The sequence below is a fragment of the Brienomyrus brachyistius genome, chromosome 10 (assembly GCF_023856365.1).
Source record: "Brienomyrus brachyistius isolate T26 chromosome 10, BBRACH_0.4, whole genome shotgun sequence".
NCBI classification, from domain to species: domain Eukaryota; kingdom Metazoa; phylum Chordata; class Actinopteri; order Osteoglossiformes; family Mormyridae; genus Brienomyrus; species Brienomyrus brachyistius.
This window is the reverse complement of record NC_064542.1, coordinates 19902449-19916624: the sequence shown is the minus strand read 5'-3', so window position 1 is coordinate 19916624 and position 14176 is coordinate 19902449. Positions and strand designations below refer to the sequence as shown.

Here is a 14176-nt window from a genome sequence, read left to right as displayed (position 1 = left end):
AGCTACTGCAACCTTGAGGAAGTGCTAGACTGTAACATGTGCGGCTGCATGCGTTTCCTGTGACTCACTTTTGCAAAAGCAAGTTGACCAGCAGTGATATAAATAAATACAAAGAATGTTCCAGTACTGAAAGGAGCAGTACTCACACTGCCCTTGGAGATGTAGTTGGAGTCATGCATGATGTCCCTGGCCAAACCGAAGTCACAGATTTTCACCAGTTTCCCCTCGCAGATCAGGACGTTTCGAGCCGCGAGGTCACGGTGAACGCACTGCAGAACAAACAGGGACGTCTTCGGCAATCAGATGCTTAGCACTCAAAGCGTGAGATGCTACATTATTTTGCCACCATGTAAATTAACACAATATAAGTATACAACCACTATCTCTTTTCACTTAGTTTTGTCCCAATCAGACACTTAATGATGAAAAATAAATGAATGAGATCAATGAGACAATGCATGGAATATCTTAATAAATTAAAGGTTAGTCAAAAAGAAGTGTTGCAAATATATTTAGGGAAAACAAATTAGCTTGAATAAGTGTAATTTTCATTTCATTTGTGCGCCTCATACAACGAAAGAAATATATTTATCTTAAATGAATATTAAAGAGTTGTTCAGTAATTTTCCAGGTTCTCTGACCTTAAATGTAAAGAATTGTGCGTAAATTATTATTATGAATTGCAAAGAGTTTGGGCTACATTCTTAAAAATGTTTCTCAAAATATAATGGCAATCTGTAAATCAACAGAGGTGGAGAGTTCAGGTCCAGAGAGTAGAAATCCAGACCAAGATTTTGTTTCAACCAACCAGCTGAGTACTCTGTGACTGTGAGTCTTTATACTCAACTGGTTGGTTGAAACAAAATCTTGGTCTGGATTTGTACTCTCTGGACCTGAAATCTCCACCTCTGTAAATCAATAAATAATGAAGGAAAATGTCATATTATAAGGGGCTCAGCCAGTACAGAAGCTAGTTTCTGGTCTCCCAGCACACGGGAGAAAATCATGCTGCGACGTACATTTTTGGTTGCCAGGAACTCCATCCCTTTGGCCACCTGGTAGCTGAAGCCCACCAGGTCCGCGTAGCTCAGGATGGGGGAGTCGCTGATAACCAAGGCTGCGTCTACCCTCTCCTGCACTGCAACCCAGACACAAAGCAGGAGGAGCTTCATTGGATCTCGCAGTGAAAACCCCAGCTCACCAAATGTATCTTTCTAGTAGAAAACACAAGATTAACATCGAATTCTATATCTATATATAATGTATTACAGTCTAAACATAAATTCTTTCCTCTGGATATTTATTTAAAGTCATTTCCTCAGGCTCAAAAGTTATATATGGTCTATGGTAAATGGTCTTGTTATTACTATGAGGTCAAGGGGCGAGATGGGGCTTTGGATGAGGAGGAAAGTTCCAGTCCCTCATTAGCTGTTTCTTGTTTTACCTTGTCCCTGGTAGTTATCCTGCTGGTAATGCGTTTCATACGGCGATGGCTGTATGTCCGCGTACTTGATGCTGTCGTTGAGCTCCTGCATCGGCACGTACTCCATGGTGTCATCCTTGCTCATGTCCATGTAGCCTCCATCACATTCCCTGCTGAATGACATGTAAGTGTCAGTCGCATCGCTTGTGGCCTGTGAAGAAGGTTCTGGTTTGCGTCACTCTCTGTTACCTCTTGACGACGGGCCATTTTTACCCCCTAGCATGATAAAGTCGGGCCTAAGGCGGGCAGAGCTCCTGTAATCTGATTCCAGAAGCAATGTTTTCTAACCAGCAGTGTAATGTTGCAATGAGTCCCTGTGTGATAGCAACCCATCCATCTTTGCTCTCTCTGTTTGCTAATGATCCGTCCATCCATTCTCCATAAACATTGACCCAGGTCCGGGTTGTGGGGAGCCACAAGCCTGTCCCAGAGTAGGAGACACCCCGGACCGGATGCCGATCCATCACAAGGCACATACTCTAGAAACATGGAGTATTAAGAGACACCAGTCAACGTTTTTGTATGTTTATGGACTGTAACGCAGAGGAGACCAGAGGAAACATACGCAATGCAGGAAGAACAAATCGACCCCCAAAAACAGGACTGAGAACTGAAAACACACCCCTGGAGCTGTGAGGCAACAGTGCAAAGCAATGAGCGACCATGCCATCCACAAAGGTCCTGTGTATCTTCCAGCCACCTATGCATCGCAGGGACATGACGGAACCTATTCTAGGTAGGATCGAGTACACTTAAGATGGAACACCGGCCCATCATAGGGTATACACACATAAATAACCACACACTCACTTGGGGCAAATCATACACTGCAGGAGCAAACCAGAGAACGTGGAAGAAACACACTCAATAGATGGAAACTTTCCACACACCCAACCAGGGCTGGAACTGGAACCCACATCCCAGGTGGTATGAGCCAGCAGTGTTTCACTCTGTCCCACAGACCACCTTCTCATTAATATAAAGGCTTTCATGCTCCCTGGTCACCCAGAGGAGGATGGGGCCCCCTTCTAAGTCTAGGTTCCTCTCAAGGTTTCTTCCTGCTAGAGGGAGTTCTTCCTTGCCACTATCGCCTCAGGTTTGCTTGGTGGGGTTCTGGCCGGTTAAATGTAAAGTGCTTTTTGACAATGACTGTTGTTAAAAGCGCTATATAAACAAAATTGAATTGAATTGAATTGAATTTTATCAGCGTATTAATGCTTGGTCCCCTGACTACGGATGATGTCACGCAGAATGTTCCAGGGCCTGATGTTGTGGTGAAGGGGCTGGGAGCGATCGCCCTCCTTACCCTTTTCCCTGACCCGCTGATACGCTGTTTGCACACATGTCTGCATCCCGGCGACTCTTGTCCGCATAGTACTGCAAAAAGGTGTGCTTGTTCCGGTGAAGGTAGTCCACCAGGTCTCCATAGCGACAGTACTCAGTTACCAGGTAGATCGGACCTGCACCAAATATGAAAAGAGTATCAATACTCTGCGGTTTACAGACACCAGAGTTTTCAAACGTTGCAGAAGTAACTTCATTTTTCCAGTCCTTTTTGTAACATGTACTTGCTTACAGGGGACATTTCCTAAATGCAAAGATGCATGGTGCCAACACTCGCCCCATTCGATTCCACCAAATGATTAATTCTACACGGTATTTAGCAGAAACACGTAATTCAAATACACAGTGAGATAGCTACCGTTTTCATGGAATTTTTGGGGAAAAAAAAGTAAAAAAAAAAAAAGACCAAATACGTCAAAAAAATACTCAAAATTGCAGTGATAAGTACGACATTTAAACAGTAAGGCTGGAGCACGTGGCAGAAGAGACTGACAGCTGTGTCTGTGGAGCAGGACAGGGGGCAGGAGTTCACCTTGCTTGGTACACGCCCCCAGCAGGTTAACGATGTTGAGGTGTGGCCCCAGGTGACTCATGATCTTCAGCTCGGACATCAGGGCCTGGGTTTCACTCTTGCGTGCCGTGGCTGTGGGGGGGGGCATTGTCAGGTCACGAGCAATATCTATATACATCCATAGGCTATATATATATATGATAAATGTGATACATGTTTGAAGCATATAGATTCAAGGGCACGTTTCAGATTTCTTGATCAGTTTTGTAAGACCTGTGCTGTGCAGAACAGAACCAGGTAACTCGATTGATGGGAGGTGGAGGCGAGTTTATGAAGAGGAATGAAAATGACGAGGGAAACACACTGAAGAGGGAAAGGTGACAACTGTGTGTGAGGTTGGGCTTCGGGATCTAGGCGTGTGGTCTGGTGCCAAGTGGAAAATAAAAGTTAGGTTTTTATTATCATATGTGAAATGAATGGATGGCCTGGTCATCTGACCCCAGCCCACCCTGAGATGTCCAATAATGTACATGAATGTGGTTATAAGCATGCATAGGACATTCGGAAGTGCTAATAATTAGTATTAAATCTGTGAAATGGGAAATCATTTTGATAAAGGAAAGGTAGGAGAGTTGTGTGGTTAGCCTGAAGAATCACAGGATTCCAAAGAGAGGAAAAGCATCAACTGCCGTTAAAACATGCTGGTGAAACAGACACAGAGCTCCATGTGATACCTACACTTCAGCATTTTCACTGCGACCTTCATGGTGGACTGAGAATGGCCAAGGCCGTACGCGGTCGCCTCGACCACTCTTCCGAACGCCCCGGAGCCCAGTGTGCGACCTAAAATACCAGATGCGATCAAAAACTGTACCGGCCGCAAACTGCGGCTTCCGCAAAAGAGTCAGTCATATCTGCTAAGCCATTAAGCCAGGTTTGTGTTACCAGTTTTGGCTACATCCAACAGTGTCAGCACCACAGTAAGAATAGTGAAATCACAAATGTTTTTTATTGTGTTGTTTTTTTAAAAATTTAGTACTGCAGACACTCCTCAATTAATTAAGTTCCGTTCAAATGGCTAGATCGTTAAGCAAATTGGTCGATAAGCAAGGACCTTCCCCTTAACGATATTTCAAGCATATTGTTTTTATGTCACCTTTACACCATTTATTACATTTTTACTATATGTATAAATGTTATTCAGTAGTGTACTCTATACTGTAATAAACAGAATAGAGTAAATCAGCTGTAATATATATTATGCTGATACGCCGCGCTGCCGTTTCCATGATGAAAGTTCTCATACGACGTACAATGCTGACTGGTCGGAGAGCTGGTCGTACTGTAAGTCCACGCGGTTGTTAAACAGGTAGGTCGTTAATGAGGAGTGTCTGTATTTGACTTTCTCCCCCTACCCTTTACAGCAAAAGTGGTTGGAAGATAGTGGAGAATATTATTTACCGCTATTTTTTTAATTACATTCATCGTAAGCCTACGCCATTGATGGATGGTTATGGGAGGGTTAGGGTTAGGTAGGGCTAACTAGATGGATATATCTATGCGTTTGGAATGTTAACTACCCAGGACTCCCCTTACCCAAGACCAGGCTATCTCGGGGCATCTCCCAGGCCGAATCGTAGGGCAGGTGCATAGGGTCCACGTAGATGTATTCATGTCCATCCGAGCTCACTGACTCAATCACTTTCCACCTGATCTCATAGCGGGGCTTCTGTAGGAAAGGCAGGGAGCCACATAGCAGGCTGACGTTAGAAAAATGTCCGTTCCTCACTGCCCGTGACCCAGCAGCTGCAGCTGCCTCGATGGGCCACTTTGCTCTTCCTACCCTTTTCCACGCGGAATCATTAATCGCGCATTTACACAAAGAGGCTTCGGGAAGCGCTTGCTGAAAGAGCCGCTCGCTCTCACCTTCCTCCACAGCGCGATCAGGATAATGATGGAAATCACGGCAATGACAACAAGGGCCAGGACGGCGGCCAGAACCGCCACCTGTGAGAAGAACGCTACGGAAAGAGAGAGGATGTGGTTACAAGCTTAGCTGCTAATGGCACGGGATCAAACTCAGCTCTGAGCCCTGGCCAGTGACGGATGTTCATAATATTTATTCCTGAAAGTTTCATAGGCTTTCAAGTGAAGGTATATATAGTACTGTACAAAAGCCTTAGGCAGCCAAAAAATGTAGTCTTCAATATTATTTATATCAACATGTTTTAACTTATCCATTACAAATTCCACCCATTATTTGCAGTAACAATTCAATATGTCCAATGCGAGTATTCGCCAGCATACCATATTTGGCTAATCAATACCATCCATTTTCTGTAACTGTCCTATTAAGGATCACCAGGGGTCTGGAGCCTATGGACACAAGGCAGGAAACAACCCAGTATGGGGCGCCAATCCAGCACAGGGCACCAGGGACACCAGTCACTCACACACCATTCACTCACACGCTCACACATACACGCCTATGGGCAATTTGGTAACTCCAATTAACCTCAGCATGTTTTTGGACTCTGGGAGTACCCAGAGGGAACCCCACGACGACACGGGGAGAACATGCAAACTCCACACACATGGAGCCATGGCAAATACTCTGGTCTCAGAGGTGTGAGGGAACGGCGCTAATCACTGCACCACCGCCCGCAAGTTAACTATTTTAAGGTAATTAATTAATAGAGCTGGTGGTGAAATTTAATGAATGCATGTCCGTGAGAGATTTGAGAATGAAAGCAGTGTACTTTTAGCCGTCCAACAAGATAACTTTTTGCTGGAGTTTCGTGGATGAATTCTGCGTTAAATTGTGTTTTATTTTACTGACCAAATATACATCTACTACCCAGAAAAATAGCTTTATGCGTTTTCTCTGACTGCCTAAGACTTTTGCACAGTACAGCATATCAAAGCATTATAGCCTTAAGTGTTTATTTATCATGCCAAAGAGGAGCATACTGCTTGAAAAGAGCTTTATGTCCCGTGCTCGGCCACCCAGCGTGTTGCTGGCTTCACAGCGGACGGACATGATCTTCTGCAGCTTGAGGAAGGTCAGAACGCTCCGCGTCTGGTGGACTTTACGGGTCTCGTTGTAGGACACGTTTGTCCGGATGTCCAGGTTTTCAAGGTCGGCCTTCAGCGGCCTCCATGCGTTGGTTTGATTGCTGCACCTGCAGTCATAGTACAGGAAGGCGTGATACCTCTGAATGTTCTACTGTTGTGAAGGTAAGAAACAAATATTCATAATTTATTAACACTTGCATCCACATGAATTATTGGAAATAGGCATAAAAGATGTAGCATATCCTGAATTTTACTTGGTGTAAGGTGGTTAGAAAATTAAATTTTAAATTTAAATTTTAAGGTAGAACCTTAAAATCGGACATTTAAAGCATTATCACACTTATAGACTGTATATAATGAATATAAAATACTTGTGTTATATCCTACAAATAAGGTTCTAGCATTTCTATTTTTGACATAATAGTGTCCTGGTAACACCACAATAAATGTGATGTCACTGCAACACCCAGGATGTCCTACACAGTACATGTATATCAGGATTCAGCATGACTGAATTTATGGTTCTTAAAATGCACACCAGAGAAAATAAACTGTCGGGTCGTAGACGGATATGACATAATTCACCAGAATACGGAACTATGGAGAAGGACTTCATGACGGAAGGACTAAGAAAAATCATCTATAAGTGCATGGAATGCAATCAGCAATAAGCATGTTTCAAGTTACCACATTGCCCCCTGGTGGAGAATGTGAAGCACAGCAAGAGTATTAAACGCACAGGCCGCATACTCACTTGTACATGCTGTCGCAGCTGTACCACTTTATTCTGGGGGGGGGTGCGCCCTCTGCTGCACACACAATGCTATGATGCTTTTCGGGAATGTCGTAGTCCGACAGTTCCACGATGTGAGGGAGAACTGTGGGGGAGAGGTTGCTTGACAAAGGCACAGCCTGGCCACTCTCTTAAGGAGGGGAGCGATAATCACTTCACACATGGGGGAGGGATGCAGAGTGTGCAGAAAACGAGGCTGTGACAACAGCTGTTAAGACGTTCTTGTTTTGAAGATGGCGTGATGGAACATTGCGTGAAAGACAGTCTTCCTGTTACAGTGCCTGCGAGGTTTGACGGCCAGTTGACCTCAGACCACCAGGATTTTTTCTAACTATAGAATTAAATTTTCTCTTTCCATATGATTTCAACTATTGTTACCCCACACAGTGGCAGGTCAGTAAGTGCCACTATAAGGGCTGCAGAGGACGCGTGATTGGTGGGAACACCGGTGGTGATGACACGGTCACATGACCCCCACGTACCAGTGATGTCGAGATCGAAGTTCATCTCCTGTTCGTCGTCCTCGTTGGTGGCATGGATGGTATAATGGCCCTTCTGTTCCATCGTGACTCGCAACAGGGTCAAGGTGCTGATGTACCTGGGAGTGAAAGGTTTGAAATAACTATACATGAGCCAGAGTCGTCTCAAGGTGGCTTGTAAAAGACAGAACACTTCTGTAAAGTATTCTTTGTGGTGGCCAACGGAAGAAGAGGCGGCATCACCTGGTCTCCTGCAGCTGTTTAGTTTCAACAGAGACAGTTCCCCCAATAAGTGGGGTGTGGTCGTTGGTCCAGTGCACCTGGGGCTTGGGGTAGGCGTCAATGAGCACCCTAAACTGGACGCTGTCCTGCAGTTGTGCTGAGACGTTCGGGCTGATTATCGAGTGGAGCTTCACAAATCCTTGCTCTACAGGACAGAGGTTGTTCTTCGTGATTTAATGCTGGTTATGCAGACTGTAAGACCCTCACTAGGGCGTGTATATTTATACACAGATGTCAGTTTTATTCACTAGATATACATTTCTGGAATGTCCAAAATATAAAATACAATACAACATGTTTCACGTACAGGATAAACGACTATGAGATGTACAAAAATAATCAACAACAACTCTTGAGCTTATTTACGAGTAAAAAGTTTCACAGGTTTTTATATTAGCACAATAAAACATTAAAAAGCATTAATATAGAACTGTTACTAAGCTGCCGGAACTACCTGTACAGTCACAGGAAAATAATCAATACCCATGTGACATCTCTGGACCAATAAGAAAATAGTATTAACCAAATTCCTTATGGAGGCTTCAGTTCTAGCACCATAGTAAGCAATCCAGTGAGATGCTGGTAACTCAGTCATCCACTAGGGGGCAGTGATCAAAATTGAAGACACCTTGCAAGCCACTAAATCCCCCAAAGTAACAGAGTTGAAAACTTGGGAGGCTTTTGCCCCCCCCCCGCCCGAATGGTTAGGGGCCAAGTCACGGTGGTGGTCTAAGCCCACTAACCCGCAATGGAGACCTGCTGACAGAAGCTGGGGCTTTTCCACTGAGATTTTGCTTACCTGGCACACACTGCATACCAGAATGACAAGGCTGTCTATATAAAAGCCCAATCAGGTCCCTCGTTTACATATCTGGCAGTCAGAGTTAGTAAGCTGCCAGACATCCTGTATGCATTCGTTACTCTGTTCAAGGGAAGCTATTGTGCCATTTTGGCTCTGTGGTGTTAAGCGGGGAAATTAAATTTTGAGACACCTCAGATAAGTACAGACTTCGCATTCACAGATGCTGGAGCCCTTATACCCCAGCTGTGGCTCAAACTAAAGTACAATTCTCCTATTTCTTCATGGACCGTGCTGCTCTCATGGGTGGAACTAGGCAACGGTTCGACCTCCTGCCCCTTGTTTTCAGAGAGATCTGCGCGGCTCACCAAGGACTGTGATGTTCATGCTGATATTGGCACTGTTTTCCTGAACTCCTTCATAGACGTGGCAGGTGTACTGGCCTGAGTTGTCCAGGGTGGCACTGCTTATGTTGAGAAAGGAGCGCATACTCGTGCTGGACATGAAGTCAGTCAGGGGCTCGATAGTCTTGCCCTTTTAAAGAAACAGTAACATACTCCTCTTCAACTTGAAACTTGAAACTTGAAACCACAGCACATAAAACACTTCATGAACTCAAAGTGTGGATACCGGAAAATTTCAGAGCCGATTATGCTTTATTTGCCATTTGCAGTATGAGTGTCTCCCTTCTTTCTCTCATCTGAGACACACGCACACCATACAATAGCGGTAGGGAACCTGTTCCATGGAGGGCCGGTGCGGGTTTTTGGGATGGCCTCTCAATCAGCCAGTAATGAAGCAGTGGTTCTCAACTCCAGTCCTGAGGACCCACTGTTATTGGCTGATTGAGAGGTCATCCCAAAAACCCGCACTGGCCCTCCATGGATCAGGTTTCCCGTTCCTGCTATATACAGCTGAGAACAAAGCTTGGGATCCAAGTGCAGGATCAAGTCACTTATCCGATGCCCCTGAGCACTTTGCAGGGTTAAGGATCATGCTGAAGGACCAAAAGATATGTGACTATTCTGCCGAGCCCTGGGCTCGAACCAGCAACCTTCGGATAACAGGCACAGAGGTTTAACCCCGGCTGATATAATGACAAGAATCAGCACAGTTATGCTTACCTCTGTGTGTGGATAATTCCATGTAAAGTAAACAATTTCTGCTCCGTTTACAGTACAGTTGACCATGAGGGGCTCGCCTTGCCTCAGCACAGTCTTCGAGGCCTTGATTTTGGGTTCAAGAACATCTGGAGCTGAATAGACAGAGAGAGATTTGTATTAAACTGACTAGCCAACTTTCAGTAGCCTCTTGTTTATTTTATTTATTTTTATTTTAACCTTTATTTTACCAGGCAAAGCATCAAGAATAGTGTTTTATTTACAGCCTGTGAAGTGCTAGATAGCAAACATACACAAGGGAGAACCACAGCAAAACAACTACACAGAATGAAAACATTTTCAAGCATCATTAAAAAAAATCTGAGAGGGAATGGAACTGAATGCCTTTATCGTACCCACAATGCTGAAAACGTAAAACATTTGGGAACTCCTCTCCTCGCCGTTAAGTTCCCCTTTGCAGTAATATGTTCTGTCTTCCAGAAAAGCCGTGAATCCAGTACTTGGGCTGTACTCTCCAACCACAGGAGTATCGGCTGATTTTTCATAGAGGGTAACGTTGATTTTGGGGTTGGTGACAAGGCAGGGAACAGTACCCACATCATTTATCTTGGTTACCATGCCATGCTCATTTGGAATGAACCACACCGTGGGGTCTATAAGAAAACCCATGGAAAGAGAAGTCAAATTTTTGAGATTTTTTGCAGTTTCTTCTGCTGTGTCTGCAAATCAAGCTTCCAGCTGATAACCAGTCGTCAGCCTAATTAAACAATAAACAACTGAAATTTTGTCAAAATCTAATATTTTATTATATTCATTTAGCTTCACATTATTACATAAAAGTATGAAGGATAGTTTAATAAACTTCCTCAGCAGATTACTTAATACAGTTACAGTTATAAAAGTGACTATTTTGGTCTAATCATAGTCGAGTGATCGTGTCAGCGGTAAGAGTAAGGCTAGTTTCATTAGCTCAAGATGGAGTTCAAATATTTTGGTGATTAATAAAACCCAGATGTTTTTCCCATTTTTTTTTCATATTCACCAAAATATAAATTCCCCCAAAATAAAAAAAGCTTGAACTGAAGCATGGGTTTGGAGAACTAGTATACCCCTGACAGACAGACAGACAGACGACAGACAAACTGACTGACAGACAGACAGACAGACAAACTGACAGACAGACGACAGACAAACTGACTGACAGACAGACAGACAGACAAACTGACAGACAGACAACCTGACAGACAGACAGACAGACAGACAGACAGACAGACAGATAGATAGACAGATAGATAGATATATAGATAGATAGATAGATAGTGTAGGTTCTCCTTGAATCCACGTACGTCAGCGGTGCCCATGGTGCACATCTGTCGCCCGGCCAGGTCTTACCTGCCACAAAGATGGAAACCTCTCTGGCTTCCTCCACAGCGGGTTCGCTGCAAACATATACGCCTGTCTGGTTCCATGCCACATCCCCCAGATACAGGGTGCTAGACGTGGCACCGTTCTTCATCAAAACCAAGGAGTGATCCCGCTGAGACAAAGTTCTTTTTGTCCAGACTACTTCACTCCAGCCAGAACATGTTATAGAAACACTAGAATTGGCTTCCAGGATGATGGTTGAATTGTTAGGGGTGATTTCCAGGCCCTCGCCGAAGAGGTACAACTGAACAGAGGCTGCAGGACAGACAAGACAACCTTCACAATCGAACAGGTTAAGGCAGCGCATCCAACCGGCCGAGAGACAACGTCACCCCTTAGTGCTTTAGGATTGTTTAGAGAGAACACTTAGAGATGTACGTGTAGTGTCTGCATTGCTGAGGAATCTCTGTCCTGGCTGGTAAGCAGGGGCAGTTCCAGAAAATTCTGCATGGGGTGGCATGAGGGAGTCATGAAAATTTTAAGGGGCTGCCTCACAAAAACAGATGCACAGGTATCTATGTGTGATCTATCATATTTTTATTCAAATTTACGCTGGAGTTGCATTGAATATTTTGAATATAATAACAATAATTTATCCGGGATTTATTCCACACGTTCCGCCCGATCCTGTCCGCATTTGCATGACTATGTCCCACACTCGCTACTTTTCTCTCACCCCCACAGCCCTAGTCTACATTTCCGTTGCCATTATTTTTAACTCCTCATTTGATATCAGTGTATGTGGATGGCAGTTGTAACGGTGGTACCCTGCTTGGACGACTTGATATTATTGGAAAGTTGTCACATATTATCACACAAAACATCACATATTATTATTATTATTATTATTATTATTATTATTATTATTACTTTAGACGATCCAGAGAAACTGCGTAAGTTACTAATTCATACATTGTTGAATTACGTAACCTATGTTGACATAATTAGAAAGCAGCATTTTAACGTTACCTATCTGACTGATGGCATGCTGAAGTCTGAAGCAATTGCACAGCACGATGCCGAGAGGAATGGAAGGGGAGAGAGAGCTATACCCATTTACTGGAGTATTATCTTACACAGCAGTCTGAGCACCGGAGACTAAGTCTGCATCCAGATTCAGCAGCTGCACCTTCCTGAGGCTGCAATCACAGACTAAAGGTGTCACAGTGGCAGGACTAGGCCATCCCACGTCGAAGGTTTCTTTAGATGCAGCTTATGAATCCGTTATTCGTTATATCCCAAGATTCATTGTGCCAACCTTGGAAGAACGCAGCCTACAAAGGCTCCATAGATTGCATCCTTCGAAGCCCCTTGAATTCGTCCCATTTGCCCCACCCAGCACACAATTACACACTACCCCACATGGTAGGTGCCTTTATACGCTTGGTGCAAGTATACAAAGGTGACCTGCCCGTCAAATAGGCCAAATGCAGCTCGCTTGATGTACATTTTATCCACACATTCGGAAGTACCGCATGGAAGCAGTCATCAGCTAAGGACACAGGCCACAATGCACTGCATGAGTGATGACTTAATGTTTACATCGAACACAAGGAAGTCTGCTGGCTGCTCAGAGTCCAACATGCCTCTGAAGAAGCTTCAATTTAAGTGCGCAGAGTTGTCCACAAACGATTACATAGCCTAGGTAACAGTGAAGTACAACCTCAAACAGAACCAACACAAATGACAACATAGTTGTAGCGAGTCTCTTATCTACCTCTTCAGATTTCAAGGGTGTCCCATTACTTTCAAGAAATCCCTGCACACTCGGGCACTTCACATACACTTTCACACATTGCATCTTTGGTCAAGTTGGGTAAATGGGATGAAGACACCCTGTAAGCCACTAAATCCCCCCAAAGTAACAGGGCAGAAAGCTTGGGAAGCCTTGTCTACACATCCCACCCCCCCCCCCCCACCCCCCAGCACCTCCAAGAAAGTCTATACTTGGCATGTTTTAAGTCATGGGAGAACTTTTATGAAACTTAATTATATTGAGTTTGATTTATATAATCATTACATCACTCAAAACTGGGGTGGCAGATGGGGTGGCAACCCACAAGAAGGGATGACAGCTGCCCCCCCCCCCCCAGATCCACCACGCCATTCACGTAAGACTGCTATCTCTCACCTGTAAGGAGGACCAGAAGGATGATGTCCATGGTTCCTCTATCAGTCCTTCTGATGACTATGTGTGTTTGTTCTGTAGCAAAAAGAGAAAGATGAAACAAATCTGTTAAATGAAGGTTCATTACATCCATCTATCTATCTATCTATCTATCTATCTATCTATCTATTATTATTATTATTATTTTTATTTCGTAGAGGAAGTCTTCTCGGGGCAGTATGTGACTCTGCAGTTTGAGAAGGTCCAAAACTTACTTGTTCGAATCCTGTGGCTGGCAGAATAATTGTATTATTGTTAGACCCATGAGCAATACCCCAAAAGCCGAAGCTCTTCTGGGCTTCCAGGAAACGGTGAACCCTGAATTCTGACCCAAAACCTTTGCTCTTGTGTGTTGTCTCATAGAAGAACAAGCTGGGACATTGAATTCTGTTGTACTCGCTACCTTACAATGACAACAAAGTCACTCCCTATTTCCTTCTCAAAGTGCAGGCTGTTAAGATGCCCGGCTGACCTCACTTGGCAGGAGATCTCCGGCTGGAACACTCCACACATGCTGAACTGGGCATCAGTTTTTCCCCAATAGGTCTTAATGCCTGGCAACACACTTGGGTGGTCTTGCCCATCAACACCACTATGATTTGTGCTTATTCCAGAATTCTGACACCTGGTATCTCTCTCTTATGATAAGTGAAAAACCTTATGCATCTCCTGATCTCCTTTCATGGTTTATAACTCA

The 14176-nt window shown here is 44.2% G+C and overlaps 1 protein-coding gene across 2 annotated transcripts in view; it reads right to left on the bottom strand.

Moving 5' to 3' along the window:
• Positions 1-14176, bottom strand: part of pdgfrb (platelet-derived growth factor receptor, beta polypeptide) — a 33519-nt gene that overhangs the window by 4996 nt on the left and 14347 nt on the right. Inside the window, exons 2-18 of one of the 2 annotated variants that reach the window (XM_049028641.1) lie at positions 13444-13515; positions 11280-11567; positions 10283-10540; positions 9891-10021; positions 9135-9300; positions 7929-8112; positions 7689-7804; positions 7168-7291; positions 6309-6520; positions 5265-5359; positions 4935-5067; positions 4077-4181; positions 3360-3470; positions 2790-2943; positions 1445-1593; positions 1020-1138; positions 147-269 (exon numbers count right to left, since the gene is read on the bottom strand). In XM_049028641.1, coding sequence (XP_048884598.1) covers positions 147-269; positions 1020-1138; positions 1445-1593; positions 2790-2943; positions 3360-3470; positions 4077-4181; positions 4935-5067; positions 5265-5359; positions 6309-6520; positions 7168-7291; positions 7689-7804; positions 7929-8112; positions 9135-9300; positions 9891-10021; positions 10283-10540; positions 11280-11567; positions 13444-13474 — 2499 coding nt within the window. In that variant the 5' untranslated portion in view covers positions 13475-13515. Of the gene's footprint in view, positions 1-146; positions 270-1019; positions 1139-1444; positions 1597-2789; positions 2944-3359; positions 3471-4076; positions 4182-4934; positions 5068-5264; positions 5360-6308; positions 6521-7167; positions 7292-7688; positions 7805-7928; positions 8113-9134; positions 9301-9890; positions 10022-10282; positions 10541-11279; positions 11568-13443; positions 13516-14176 lie in introns of both variants that reach the window. The other variant, XM_049028640.1, reaches the window with a different exon arrangement.